This window comes from Loxodonta africana, chromosome 3 (genome assembly GCF_030014295.1).
Source record: "Loxodonta africana isolate mLoxAfr1 chromosome 3, mLoxAfr1.hap2, whole genome shotgun sequence".
NCBI classification, from domain to species: domain Eukaryota; kingdom Metazoa; phylum Chordata; class Mammalia; order Proboscidea; family Elephantidae; genus Loxodonta; species Loxodonta africana.
The window spans coordinates 131,092,061-131,107,406 of record NC_087344.1 but is presented as its reverse complement, the minus strand read 5'-3'; the positions used below and the strand labels follow the sequence as shown (position 1 = coordinate 131,107,406).

Sequence of the window (15,346 nt, the reverse complement as noted above, 5' to 3'; positions counted from 1 at the left end):
AAGCCACACTATCTCTCATCCTAGACTATTGTCATAGCTTCCTAACTGAACACTATATCATATATCTTCAGATATCTTTGCCACGCAACAACCAGAGCAAATTTTTTGAAGTGTAAATTAGGATAAACTTGTAGAACTTCAATTGTTTCCTTCTAAACATAGAATGAAGCTCAAACTCTTTCCTATGACTGAAAGACCCTTCAAGATACAGTGTTGAATTACATCTCGAGCATCATACTTCAAATTAATCAGATGTGAGTTTTGAAGTACAGCTCTGTCTCTTAGGCTGTGATTCTTAGAAATGAATTAAAATATTGTGGTTCAAAAATAGTTACTTTCCTTTATCTGTAAACAAGGGCAATATATAGTAGCTGTAGTAATTCTTTGTTATAATGAAAGAAAAAGTACACAAGGAAGTATGGCTATTTAAGGGAAAATGAATAGATATATGTTTGTATTGAGCTGAAATAAAGAAAAAGTAGGTTTGACAGGTGGTGACTAATATCCTCTATTTCCATAAACTGCAATAAACAAGACCTTAGCTATTATAGCAAACACTTGAAGACTTTTGGAGACTATAATACCATCAGTTTATACTTAATAGGGCCAAGGCTAAACTCATTTTCCTGCAAATATTGCTTCTTTGCTTTCTTACGCTTGTATTCTGACTACCCAAATAGACAACTTTAATTTTTTGATGAAGTTTGAAATATTCTAGAAAATGCTTGTATCAAATAACGTACAACTAGGTATCAATATGAAAAAAGGATCTTTATTCATCACTATATATGATAAATAAAATAATTAAACTTTTAATATTGACTTATAGTTTTTCAGATATTCCTGGATGTTTATATTTAATCAAAGTATCCTTCCGAGATCTCTTAAGGTTATTTTTATGAGTTTGTGATTAAACAGAATACATTAAAAAATTCACAAATATCCTTCATTTTTGTTGGTTTTGTTAAAAACCAGTCCTAGGCCTACTTGCATTTCTTTTCATGTTTAAAATGCAAATGGTGATACCTAAAATAATACTAACAACTACAATAGACCCAACCACTGATAACACCAAGGTAGAAATGTTAACTCCAGTGTTATGATGATTTTCACCAGGACTAGGATCTGCTTGAGGAGTAAACAAAGCTACTCGTGCAATGTTAGATAATTTTGATGTCAAATTGCTTTTATCTACACTTTGAATGGCAATGAATATATGTGTTGCATTTTCTTCTGAGATATTTCCTGGTTTAAATGTAAAGTATTCCTTGGAGTTGGCTTCATTTGGTAACAGATCAGTGGTGTTTACTTGAAGAGCGTGATCAAAGTCGTCTCTTAGGTCAAGGATGCTTCCACTTGTTCTTATGATATACCGTTGAACTAAGGAAAAAAAGTTACAGGTAGTTCAGGAGTTGAAGCACACTACTTTCAATTTATATTTATTTTTCTCATCAAAAATATTGCTTAGTTATTTGAAGTTCACACTCATATGCAAAACCTTACACATTTTTAAATAAAAGCTGAATTCTGACTTTGAAAACTCTGCTAATTGCTACCTGCATTATATAAAAAATTGGGATAGGTTAAAATGTACCATGTTTGATTGATTAAAATATATCACACTGTAAAATTAGAATATAATTTATGATTATGAAATTAATACTTTACTGAGCTGATAATTGAAAATTGCTTCTTCTTTCATCTACCTTTTCAACCTATCTTCTCTCAAACACTTTTCACATAAGTGAGTACCACATGACACTTTACCTTACCTTTTCCGACATCAAAATCATCTCCTGGTGCTGTCCATGTTAGAGTGATCTGATCCTCATTGGGGTTGGCATCAAGGTCTGTGATTTGACTTGGTGGGTACAGATCAGGCAAGGAATTACTTGTAATATTTGAAATCACAAATGCACCTCCAGATGCTGTTCTGCTGAAACTCTCCGAAATTGTCTGAGTATCATTTATTTCTGGTCTTGGCGGGTTCCCTTCAATTTCCCCTGCATTGAAAACTTTCTGGTTATAACAGGTTTCGGTTCCAGAACCCAGTGAATTGATTTCCCCAACCTGATTGTCCTTTCCTTTAGTTTTTTTCATATATACAGTCACATTTTTACTAAGTGTGGCAACAAAATCATAAGTCAAGGTAGTGCAGCAAGAATAAAAAATATGGTGACAATATAACCCAAGGATATTTTTGAAATTCTATGAGAAATTAGTTAATGATATTTTCGATGAGCTATGTCCTAGAGGGAAACCCTGGTGGCGTAGTGGTTAAATGCTATGGCTGCTAACCAAAGGGTCACCAGTTCAAATCTACCAGGCGCTCCTTGGAAACTCTGTGGGGCAGTTCTACTCTGTCCTGTAGGGTTGCTATGAGTTGGAATCGACTTGACGGCACTGTGTTTGGTTTTTGGTTTATGTCCTAGAGTATTCTAACTCTTGATATTTTTAGTGACTATATAAGATCTAATTCAACAGAACTTTGGCTTTTTTTCCTAATTATGTATTATTAACTCCTCTTTTCACCATTCTTCTGCTGCAGAAAATATATAGGCAGTTTGGTAAAACAAATTCTACTAGTGCATGGTGACATTGAGAGTCATTGCGAGTCACTGATTTCTTTGTTGTCACACTCATCGGTGGGGGAATTCTTCCTTTGGCATCCTGACCAGGATCTTGTAGACTACAAACTGCGAATTTCTTTGGTATTAAGGGCCCAAGAATGTAAATAATGTTACATAATTCAATATCTCTTTTCTTTAAAGGAATTGCTTAACCTCTCAAATTATCTCCAGGGTGAGAATAAACCTGGACAAATCCTTGCCAGTCCCCTTCCATGCACTTGTACCAGCTCCCTCCGTTTATGCTTCAAGTGCTAAAGGATAGTACTTTTGATTATATTCCAATTGCTAACAGAAAGCCCTGAGAAGTCACAAGATAAGCAACAAGACAAAGGAAAATTATCAAAGAATTTGTTCTTAATCCTTATTGTCACCTTACTCCACACTTTTTTTCTTTTGACTTTCCAAATAAACGTTTACATGTTTACATATCTTTTACAACATCTGTGATTTGAGGACAAATTCTGCCACTGGCTTCTACTTAGGCTCATAAAATACTGGCTTGTTTCCTTCATCTTGAGCTGAAAATTAGGCTTATTATTGTTGATCTAGGTTAATCACTCCCAACTACTGCTAATAGTAATAAAAAACCACTTGTCACTAAGTCAGATATGATTCATGGCCAGAGTAGAACTGTGCTCCTTAGTGTTTTCCACAGCTGATTCTTCGGAAGTAGATGCCCAGGGCTTTCTTCCGAGGTGCCGCTGTGTGGACTTGAACCTCCAGCCATTTGATTAGCAGCTAAGCATGCTAACTGTTTGTACCACCCAGGGACTTACATTTATTGTGTTTGTCTGAAAACTTCATTCCATAATGGGAAAAGATATACTCTGAGTAGTAAAATGTTTGAAGTCTATTATTCAAGCCAGCACTGGATTTCTGATATCATGAGTTACTCACCATTCACCACCCAGCCTGGTGAATAGGCACCTTTGTTCAGTGGATGCCTCAAGCTTTTTGTGGCAGTGTTTTTTCCTCCTTGAGCCCGTACTTTTAAGCTATATCTGCCATTTTCAGAATAAGCTATAAAATACCTGGAGTAGACCCCATCGTTCTTGAAAGAATCAGCACCTGTAATAGGAGTGAAGGAATAAATTACTATTGCAAAGAAAAAGAGAAATATATGCATTTCCTAAGTCAACTATATGACCTTTATAAGCCCATACCCTATATTGGGCTCCCGTTGAGACTCTTCTCTTGGAGAATAGTTTCCTTATGCTCTACCAGAAGACAGTATCTTGTTGAATTGATATCTTTGAGTTATTATGATTGATATACATATATATACACACACATATATGTGTATATATGCATAATACCCATATTTATATGTGTATATGTACAATAAATACCTCACCATTCTGGCCATTATCATTTTACTTGTAGATTATTATAGGACCCTTCTTACTGATTTCTCAGCAAATAAGTCTACTTCCTGCTAACCTTATTTCATTAATTAGGTCATTCCTCTGTTCAATTCCATAGGTTCCTCACTAAAGAACAAGTGTCTGCTCAGGATTTCATTCTCAACATAAAACCAAAAACCAAACCCATTCCCATCGAGTCAATTCCGACCCGTAGTGACACTACAGAACAGAGTAGAACTGCCCCATAGAATTTCCAAGGAGTGCCTGGTGGGTTTGAACTGCCAACCTCCTTTCTGGTTAGCAGGCATAGGACTTATCCACTACGCCACCAGGGTTTCATTCTCACCATAGTCAACTACAAAGTACCTATTTAGACTTATTCTCAATCACTCCTTTCTTTTTTTTAAGATTCAGTTCTTGCTCTATCGATCCATTAACTCCCTCTCTGACAGTGGAAAACCTTTTCTACTATTAGGATAACCTTTTGAGCAAGCAGGGGAATAGGGTATTATAGGTATATTTCCTGATATTACCAGCATTGGAATTATCTGCCAAATTGCAAACACAATTCCCAGGGAGGTTAACACTCTTAACTCAGAGCTCTTAAAGTGAAATCCTTGGACCAGGAGCAGCATCTGTGTATTTCAGGAACTTGTTATAAATGTAAATTCCTGGGCGTCCTGGGGTTGGGCCCAGCAATTGGTGTTTTAAAAAACTATCCAATTGTTTCACATGGACACTAAAGTTTGAAAACCACTACTCTAAGACAACCAGACATTGATTGGACTAGATGACAAGCAATAATGGTAACAATAGCTAATATTTATTGAGTGCCTACTATCTGGAAAACACTGTGCTAATAAGCACTTTGTAGGTATCACCTGGACAGAGTTTCCTGCCTCTCCTGATGTTCTTTGGTTATCTGCATCAGTTCTTCTAGTGCCTGTCCTACTGCCCCACAATGCTACAGAGCCCCACTTATGAAAATATAGGCTTATTTTAAAAATCTATGAATTACCTGCACCATTATCCAAAAGTTCCAAAGTTTCTATTTTCCCATTCTTTGATTCAATGAAGGCAGTCACGTTAGCTCCAAGAACAGGTAAGTACCCTTGTTGAACTTCTGCATAAACAATCATTGGGCTAGGGAAGCTGTTTATGTCTTTATTCATTTTAGCGTTCACTGTGATTGGAGACACTGAAGAATTTGATGCCCGTGAAGTTACTGTTATAGTTAATGTTTCTGAACTTACTTTGGCTTGAAGACTGTAAGTCCAAATGCCCACCTAAAAAATTCAATGGAAATATAGTAAGTTTTCAAGGTGAAGCTATTTTCTGTGTTTCCATACAAAAACAAGTTTTTGAGAGTTTATACAGTTTTCCAGACATGAGAATGGAGGTATTTCAAACAGGCATTTCCACTAGCACCATGCATGGTTTATACACCTGATGAAATATCACCTGATAAAATTCATTTTCAAAGTTTGCCTCTGTCTTGCCCTTATTCTTTGGCCTCAGAGTGGGGCTAGTAAGAAAGGAGGCCGTAGGTGTGTGCATACCATGTTGCATAGACTCTACCCATATCTCCTCTCGAAAGTTCTTCTTTGTCTGCATATATTTTACCCTTTTCTTCTTTTCCCTGATAACATAAGTTCTTTTTTCCTTCCATCGAATTTCAGGGTCACATAGGGATGGAAAGTACATTCTACTTTTATCTTAATTTTGAAAATGGGATCAGGCATTTAGAAAATAACATATGATATTACACAATTTATTTTAAACTTAAAAAACCTGTAAGCAAGGAAGTCTAAAAGCTGATTTCTCACCTTTGCAACTCCTGAAATGCTGAGATGGGCCATTTTGGAAACTACGTCCTCTGTGAATCCTCCCATCAGTATTCCATTGGGATCCCAGAGAGAAATACTGGGGGGCTGCTTGTCCCATGTGACAAGAAAGAATGTGTCCTTTCCCACCGTGCTATCAATGATTACTGTGCCATTCATCCAGAGATCATTGGTGAGGGTTAATCCCGTACTTTCAAGCTGTTAGAATATATTTTAAAACTTAATGCTGGAGAAGAGAATGATTTCATTTTCTTTTAAAGATAGTTTTTAATTTCTGGCCTGGGAACAAGCTTATATATGGCATGCCAATTAGGCTTGTGAACTCTTTGAAAGCTGATTGGGATATGACAGTTGACAGTCAGAAAGTGTGGAAATATAGGATCTGTAAAAAGGAGAAGGTATGAGAAAAGCTTAGAGTAGAAGCTTGGGCTTTACTGTTTGAGAGATGGCCTTATTATTATTTATCAGTTGTCTACCAAACACTTACCCAGGCTTCAGCACTGAACGGTGCTATAGCCATAGAGAAGAATTCGCTGTAGAGTGTGTGTGTATGTTCTACCCTCAGTTTGCCCATCTTCATGATGTCCCAAAGGAAAATACTAAATGTTGACTAGAGTATTTGAAAGGAGCCCTAGTCGTGCAGTGGTTAAGGGCTCAGATGCTATCTCAAAGGTCAGTGGTTTCAACTCACCAGCCACTCCATGGGAGAAAGAAGTGGCAGTCTGTTTCCTGATTCTGGAAAGATTACAGCCTTGGAAACCTTATAGGACAGTTCTACTCTTTCCTATAGGGTCGATAAGTTGGAATTGACTGGATAGCAATGGGTTTAGAGTATTTGAGTAGAGATAGGGTGAGGATGGCCTGAAGAAGAAAATGAGGCCTAGCAAATAATTGAGACGATGGTTCATAGATCTTTTCCTGGTGTGAAATCCTGAAGTAATTTTACAGATATGAAAGAGTGAATATCTTCAGGGCAATAAATTTTCAACAAAAAGAGAAAAGGGCAAACTGAATTCTTTGAAGTTTAGAATGCTGAGAAGAAAGCAAGTGAAAGATAGGACCATTCTTTGAGAGGAACTTTGAACAAAGAGTTTTTGAAAAGTCTTTGTGGCTAATTCTTAGTCAAGAAAAGCCAGCTTTATCCATTGCCCAAGAAGGTGCTTTCTAGGGAAGTGTAATTTCAGGAACAGTGGGAAACCCCACTTCTACTGCAACTTAGTTCTAAGCCAAAAATACCTTCACTCTGGTCCTGAAGGGAGTGAATTCTACCATTGAAATATCGTTTTTTTTTCTTTTTTTGACAAAAATCCCGGACCTCTATTAAGAGCACATATCTTTGAGTGGACAAAGTACTGTTATCAAGTTCAATTTGAATACAAATGACTTTTTAAAGATTCCCTATCAGGATAGGATAGGAAAGCTAGAGGGGTTTAGTGGCATAGAAGTTCTAGGGGAATATTATGTGCAATGCAGCCTTTCTTCTGAATCCAGCTGTCACCATTCAAGTCCATGTTTCCACGAACTCATGTTAGATCACTGTAACAAGGTTCTTGCTGGCCACTACACTCGCTGAAGTCCTACCCACCATGCACATGAATTCAGATTAATCTTGCAAAAAATTTGCTTTCTTTTTGTTATTTCCTTACTTAAGAAGCAACCATAAACATTTCAAGTGAGGGGAAAAAAACTTTCTTCCTGATTCCTCCACACTTTTTGAGGACTCTGGTTCTTTGAAAAGATCAACAAAATCGACAAACCACTGGTGAAACTTACAAAAGAAAAACAGAAGAGGAAGCAAATAAACTTTGAACACCTCCTTCATCACACGTCTCTTTACTAGCTGATTTTTTTCTTTCTTTTTGCTGTCTTTTTATTTACTTATTTTATTGTACTTCAGATGAAGGTTTACTGAACAACCTAGCTTCTCATTGAACAGTTAGTACATATATTGTTTTATGGCTTTGGTTAACAACCCCACATCATGTCAACACTTTTCCTTCTCAACCTTGGGTTCCCTATTACCAGCTTTCCTGTCTCCTCCTGCCTTCCAGTCCTTGTTCCTGGGCTGGTGTGTCCATTTAGTCTCATTTTGTTTTATAAGCTTGTCTAATCTTTGACTAAAAGGTGAACCTCCAGAGTGACTTCATTACTGAGCTAAAAGGGTATCTGGGGGCCATACTTTTGGTGTTTCTCCAGTTTCTGTCAGGCCAGTAAGTCTGGTCTTTTTTGAGTTAGAATTTTGTTCTACATTTTTCTCCAGCTCTGTCTAGGACCCTCTATTGTGATCCCTGTCAGAGCAGTCAGTGGTGGTAGTCAGGTACCATCCTGTTGTACCGGACTCAGTCTGGCGGAGGCTGTGGTAGTTGTGGTCTACTAGTCCTTTGGACTAATCTTTCCCTTGTGTCTTTAATTTTCTTCATTTCCCTTGCTCCTGAAGGGGTGAGACCAGGGGAGTGTCTCGGATGGCTGCTCACAGGCTTTTAAGATCCCACGCACTATTCACCAAAGTAGAATGTACACATTTTCTTTATAAACTATGCTTTTCCAATTGAGCTATATGTCCCCTGAGACCATGGTCCCCACAGTCCTCAGCCCAACCTTACTAGCTGATTTTTGATATTCTGTTATTATAGTTTTAAATGCCTTTTGGAGAATGCCATTTGAATGTTCTACCATCTACTTAAAATTAATAAGGCTGAAACAGAGCACCAAATAATTTCATCGAAATAAGTTTTCTGTACTTAGTTTTCAATTTCAGTAAGTGGAATTATCATTCTCTCAGTCAACCACGTCGAGAACCTCAAAATTGACTTCTATTCTCAATTAATTTATTTTCCATCTACTAAAGGACTAGATCTACAAATTATTTTGCAGCCCAGTTTGCAGGATAGCTCTACAGACCAGATCTCCCATACCAATCTGCACATATTATCCTATGCCCACATCCAATTTAACAGATACTAAATATACTCTGTGCTCCTTGTTGTTTTGAGGTAGAGCAAAATAGGTTTGATTGGGTAATTATAGCAAGTTTTACTGTAGGCAGTGACTTGATGAACTTGAATATGGAAGATAGCAGTCTTAGCAAAAAAATGACTTGAATAGACTCTGTATCCACATACAGGAATGGATATGGAGAGAAACAGTTTTTTGTAAAACATGTTTTGAAGGAAAAGTCAACCTGTTGCCTGACATTGTATATGGAGCATGAATAAAGAAGAATCTCAGTTTACTCAAAGATTTTGAATTTAAGTAACTGAAAATAGTGGTGCTACTGAGGCACAGAAGGTGACAAAAGGAGTGGGTTTAGCAGAATTATAGCATATACTTTTTTGTATAACTCCTATTCTATTTCCAAATCACTTAATATCAAAATCATGCATGTAAACTCTCATTTCACCATATAATTGGGTTGTATTTAAATAATAATTCCTGTTTAAGGCTGAAGTTTATATTTTAATTAAAACTTTACTAGGACAAAAACATAGAATTCAAAGTATATAGCTACCACCTTCTCTTACATGATTATAGCTAAGTGCAGACATGAAAACCCAAGGATGGGAACTCTGACCTGGAGAGCCTGTTGAGAGATATCGGTGTTTCCTGATGCAAGGGCCCCAAAAGCATCAATGAGGCCATTGCTCTGGGCTTGATCTGAAGCGTATTGATGACTTCCCCCTAAAATGTAAATATATTAGCAAAGTTACTTTCTAGAAATAAGTACTAATCGGATTTTAGTTATTAATAATATATAATAAAGTAATAAAATGTGAACAAAATCATGCTTTCAGTATTATTAGCATAGGCTGATATCAGGTGTAAAGATTAACTCGAAAAATTTAATCTACAAATGTCATAACTATGAAGTGTAAACTATCTTAATACCTCACTTATCTACGGTTTAGCTAAGGTTTTAGCTAGCTGAAATATATCAAATAACCGTAGAATACTAAAAGATGTTTCAGTTCCATGTGGTAAAGCTCACAGCCCTTTAGAGGAATTATTTGCCTTTATTTAAGATACCAAGCTGAAAAAAACAAACCCATTGTTGTCAGACTCATGGTGATCCCATGTGTTGCAGAGTAAAACTGCTCCATAGAGTTTTCTGGGCTTCATGGAAGCAGGTCACCAGGCCTCTCTTTCATGGCGTTGCTCAGTGAGTTCGAACCACCAACCTTACGGTTCATAGCCCAAAACAGTTTGTGCTATCCAGGGACATTATTCAAAATACAATTCTAACTATATTGGCTTTTGGTTTTTCCAGCCATAGTAGGTCAGAATCAGAAAATTAGAAAGGTTAATGAGCCGCTAAATGGAGGTATCCTAGAAATAACAGGCAATGAGGAGATAGAAAAACTGTAAACAACAGAGACAAGTCCAAAAGAGTACTACTTATGGGGGTTTGTTTGAGATAGAAATAAACCTTACGATAGCCATGAAAGCATTATGAAAACAGTGGAAGTTTATAAAACTAAGATATTTAAAAAGCCAATATATATTTGGTAACATTAGAAGCCAACTCAGTACAATAATTGATACTCAGAAGAATATTTGCTACCTTCAAGAAGGCCTTGGAAACATATAATCCATTTCCATCACATGTGTGTCAAGGACAACAGCTACCAGCTACCATAAAACCCCAAACCAAACCTATTGTCATTGAGTCGATCCCGACTCATAGTGACCCTATGGGACAGAGAAGAACTGCCCCATATTGTTTCCAAGGCTGTAATCTGTACAGAAGCAGACTACCACATTTTTTTCCTGCAGAGTGGCTGGTGGATTTGAACTGCTGATCTCCTGGTTAGTAGCTGAGCACTTAATCACCGGGCAACCAGGGCTCCGTACAGCTACCATAAAACCAAATCAAACCCGTTGCCGTTGAGTTGATTCCAAGTAATAGCGACCTTATAGGCAGGATAGAATTGCGCCATAGTGTTTCCAAGGAGGGGCTGGTGGACTCGAACTGCCCACCTTTTTGGTTAGCAGCCGAGCTCTTAAGCACTGCGCCACCAGGACTCCATATAGCTACCATAATTAATGCTTAATCTAGAAACTTTGTTTTTTAGATCTGTTAAACCTGAGCTTCTGTTAATCCTGTCCTGCACCCTACAGCCTGCGCTCTGGTCTCACTGGATTTCCCACCATTCCCTATACATGTTTGCACTATCATCCCAACATGATTTTGCTTATGGCCTAATCTTCTAATCTTCTCCTACCTGTTTTTTCTCCCAAAGAAGTTCAACACCTTTCTCAAGGCTCAGCTCAGAAGTCACCTTCCTTGATGCCTTCTTTCCCTGACTCCATCCAATCCTGGGAGAATTAATGGCTTCCTCTTCTCACACAGAACTTTATTCCTAGGTGTTTCTCTTGTTATGAGGGAATATTATGTGATTATATTATCTGATTAGCAGTTTTATTTGTCTCTCAGGCCAGCTGGACTGTGAGCACCTTGAGAGCAGTGACTGTGTCTGGCTCAACTCTGGTCCCTAGCTCCTGGCACAGTGTCTGTCAGATCAGGAACTTGAGAGAAGTTGTTGAGTTCTCAGCCTCTTCATTTATTCATTGCTATCAAAGGACTAGACTCTATAGGTCATATTTTACCTGTTACATTGGTCATCTCTATTACTGCTTCATCAGCAGATGGCCCCAAGGCAATTAAATGAATAATGGCCCCACTTTGTTTCACATCATCCATACAACTCCTTACAGTAGTGTCCTCCCCGTCAGTCAGCAGCACTATTTCAGATCCATCTGTTTGTTGGAAACGCTCTTTAATTATCTGCAAACATAATTTAGGGTGTTAATTACCAGGTATACCTAAATCAAATGGGCTGGTGGGAACAAGAAAAAAAATTCCAGAGAAAATCAACAAGTGTGCAGAATAGAAGACATAGCCTCTGTTTTAAAATCATAGAATCTGTAATGCACAACCCCCAGGGGAATTTAGCCATAACTTTTTTTTTTGCATCTACCTGCTACAGGAAATGTTTAAAATAAAGCTATGTGGGAGCATGGCTGTGGAAAATCTTCCCTGGATTAAATGACAGTGATATCTCAGCTTGAGGAACAACCAGACCCCAAAAGTATAATTAGAGAAAGCTGAGGAATTCAGGACATCCACACACCGAAATATAATGGGGGAACTTGGCATTAAATATTCCGCTTTCTTTAACAAAACTACCCTCTGCCAAGCCCTCAGTGTATGGTCAGTCATAAATACAGTTAGATGCAGAAAAAATCCCCCTCAACAGAAAAAGTCAATGCATAACATTTCATAAATAAAAATGTAAATAATGTAATAATGAGGAAGCCCTCAGTGTAATTATAAAGCTCTATGTATCTTGAGGTTAGAGACTTTGATAAAAATTTTTATCTTACTTCCAAAAGTAATAGCACAGAACTCAGCGTATAGGTGGTGCTCAAAGTAAACATGGATTGCATTTATTGAGTTCTATTTGTAACTTGAACTCTTTTTCTACATCAGACTACAAAACAAAATATTTTGAAAACTCAGAGTTCTGAATATTAGGTACCTACAAGATACAAGATAGGATAAAGAGAACTTAGCCCAGGAAAGCAACGCTATCTCATCTTCGCTGACAGCTTTAATTGGTAGTGGCTTCTTTGAACACTATTTTAAGAAATTTGGTCCAGGCCAAGAAGAAAAAATGCTATGATGTATTAGCAGTGGTTGTCATGGACGTAGAAAGAAAGAGTGGAGGTGTGGGTAGATTTGCAGAAGAGGATTTGGGATGCAGAAACCCCTAATAAGGCTTATATCAGAGAAAAAAGTGACCCCCCTCATCACTATTTTTGCAAGTTTGGAGGCAAGCAGTGACTATTACATATTTCTAGCATATGAGAAATATTCTCTGACATGCATTAAATCCAAACTGTGAGATAGAGAAGTGCTTTTATAATTACTTAGAAACTTAAAAGCATCACAGATTTTCCCATAGTTACAACATCCCTATCCGATAATGGGTACTCATTTGCGTGCAACATGAAGATCCTTTGGTGATGTAGCGTTATCTCTCCTTTACCGCTCCCTTTCTTGCATTGTTTATTTACTGGGGACTTTCTATAATGTATCAGTCAATGTGCTGGATGCTGAGATTCAGTAGGAACTACATGGCTTCTGCATTCATGGAGGTAGCTTACAGGGAAGCAGGCCTTAAGAATCTTTTACTCTAGCATTTCACAGGACAGTTCAATTAAGTATCTATGAAATTTCATTGTTAGTTTCACTCTCTGGGTAGATTTGTAACTATGGAAACATCATTAATTTTCTCTGAGTTACAAATTCTTCATGTGTAAAAGAAGAGGATTGAGCTAGATTAAAGTGTCTTCCAGTTCTATATATCCATGCTTCTGACGGCACTGGGTTATTCCTTATTAGGTATATTTGTTCCTTTGTTGTTATTAGAATGTTGAAAAAATTGAGTTCAGTTAAAAAATATTTATGGAGCATTGCTTCAGAGATTTAGGAGATTATAGTGATAAGCAACAAAGACACAATTAAAATATAAGGCAGAATATTCTATAGTCCAAGAGAAAAAAACATTATAGTGCTACTATTTATAGAATTGTTGCTATGTGTTACATGTGTCTTATATGTTATATAATTTAATCTAAATCCAAGCTCCCAACCTATCTCCCTACTACCACGCTTGAGCCCTACAATCTATTTTATATGGGACAACCAGAGCCGTTTTCCTAGAACAAAAATTAATCACCCCTCTCTAATGCTTAACACCCTTCAATAATTTTCTGTTGTATTTAAAATAAAATCCAAACCTCTCACCTTAATTTCTGAAGCTTTGAAAGTTCTAGTCTTTGCCTACCTTTCCAAACACTTTTCGTACCTCCTCATTCACCCACCTCCAGCACCACTAGCTTCTATCATTTCTGAGAACAAGTCAGTTCTTTTCCCCCTTTCCTAAGGGACTTTGTGCTCCTCCTTCTGCCTGAACCACTGGCTCCTTCCCTTCCTTTAAGCTTAAGGTAAGACATAAATCTGAAATAAAATGACACCTCTTCAGAGAGGACCTGATTGTCCACTCTACTTAAAGTAGGCAGTTCCTCTCCTTTGCCATTTACTCTCTGTCATGCCACCCTATTTGGCCTCTTTACAACCCCCCTCCACTATCTGTAATTATTGCTCTTATTGTATCCCAGTGTCTTACACAGTGCTTTGCTTGCCATAAAACAGGCAGCCAATAAATAAATGTTGAATAAATGAAAACATGAATAATTCTATGTGCTAGCTTTTATTACCCCATTTTACTGGTGAGGCAACTGTGGACTAGAGATGGACTAGAGAGGTTTACAATCATGCTTAAGGTCACAGAGCCATTAAGTGACAATTAAGACTTGAACCCAGGCCTGCATGTTAGACATCTGCAGTAACTTGCCATGCAATTCACAAAAGACAGAGGTTCAATATAATTGGGAGTAAGAGGAGAGCCAACATGAAGGAGAAAGGGTTTTGATGACTTGGTGGAATTTTAACATGCAAAGATGGGAAAGAAGGAAGCATTTTAGGAACTGCATGGGCAAAGATATGGAGGTGGTTAGTACATAGGGGCTTGGAGAACAACGTGTGCAGTAATTTGGTTGGAGAATAGAGCATCAGGAGAGGAGAACTGAGAAATCAGGCTGGAAAGATGCATGAAGGCAGTTTTACTGGGGAGTGGGAAGCTTTTGAATAACATCAGGCTGCTGAGGAATTCGAACTTAATATTATAGACTGTGAGGAGGCAGTAAAGATTTCTAAGCAGTGAAAGGACACAATTGATATTACAAGCTCAAGATGACCATCTGGATAAAAGTAATGCTCATAATGACAGTTTATGTGAATTATATATTTACTATGCAATATAGTAAGTATTTTTCTCAGTGTGTTAAATGTATCATTTCATTTAACCCTCATAATGGACATTCTTATTTTCCTGTATTTTAAAGATAATTACAGATAAGGTGGTAAGTGTACAAAGAGACTGGAAACTTGGCCTAAGATCACACAGCTAGTAAGTTGCACAGCCGGGATTCTGATGTCAAGTCCATGCTCTAACCAGCATACCACAAAACCAAAACCAAACCCAGTGCTGTCGAGTCAATCCTGACTCATAGCAACCCTATAGGATGGAATAGAAGTGCCCCACAGAGTTTTCAAGGGGCACCTGGCAGATTCGAACTGCCAACCCTTTGGTCAGCAGCAGTAGCACTTAACCACTACACCACCAGGGTTTCCCTAACCAGCATCCACCTTTCCCTAAATAGGACTAACAGTCTCTGCTTCATCTGCTTTAATAGGTAAACCATTAGATTGCCCAAACTCAGTTCACAGAAACGGAAATGAGGATTGGCTTAGGGTGTAATCATATCATACAACTTGTTCATTGCCCTAAAAGTCCGTTGCTTTTGCTGTCCAAGTACATTCATTTATTTAACAAACATTTATTGAGGACTTACTTTGGATGGTAACAACACAGATAAATTGCCT

The 15,346-nt window shown here is 37.6% G+C and overlaps 1 protein-coding gene across 1 annotated transcript in view; it reads right to left on the bottom strand.

The window, feature by feature from the left end:
* Positions 1 to 862: 862 nt before the first annotated feature.
* Positions 863 to 15,346, bottom strand: part of CLCA4 (chloride channel accessory 4) — a 37,661-nt gene continuing 23,177 nt past the window's right edge. The window contains exons 8-14 of the mRNA XM_003411110.2: positions 11,443 to 11,620; positions 9,410 to 9,516; positions 5,821 to 6,036; positions 5,013 to 5,280; positions 3,528 to 3,698; positions 1,773 to 2,003; positions 863 to 1,380 (exon numbers count right to left, since the gene is read on the bottom strand). Of these exons, the coding sequence (XP_003411158.1) occupies positions 965 to 1,380; positions 1,773 to 2,003; positions 3,528 to 3,698; positions 5,013 to 5,280; positions 5,821 to 6,036; positions 9,410 to 9,516; positions 11,443 to 11,620 (1,587 nt within the window). The 3' untranslated portion in view covers positions 863 to 964. The remainder of the gene's footprint in view (positions 1,381 to 1,772; positions 2,004 to 3,527; positions 3,699 to 5,012; positions 5,281 to 5,820; positions 6,037 to 9,409; positions 9,517 to 11,442; positions 11,621 to 15,346) is intronic.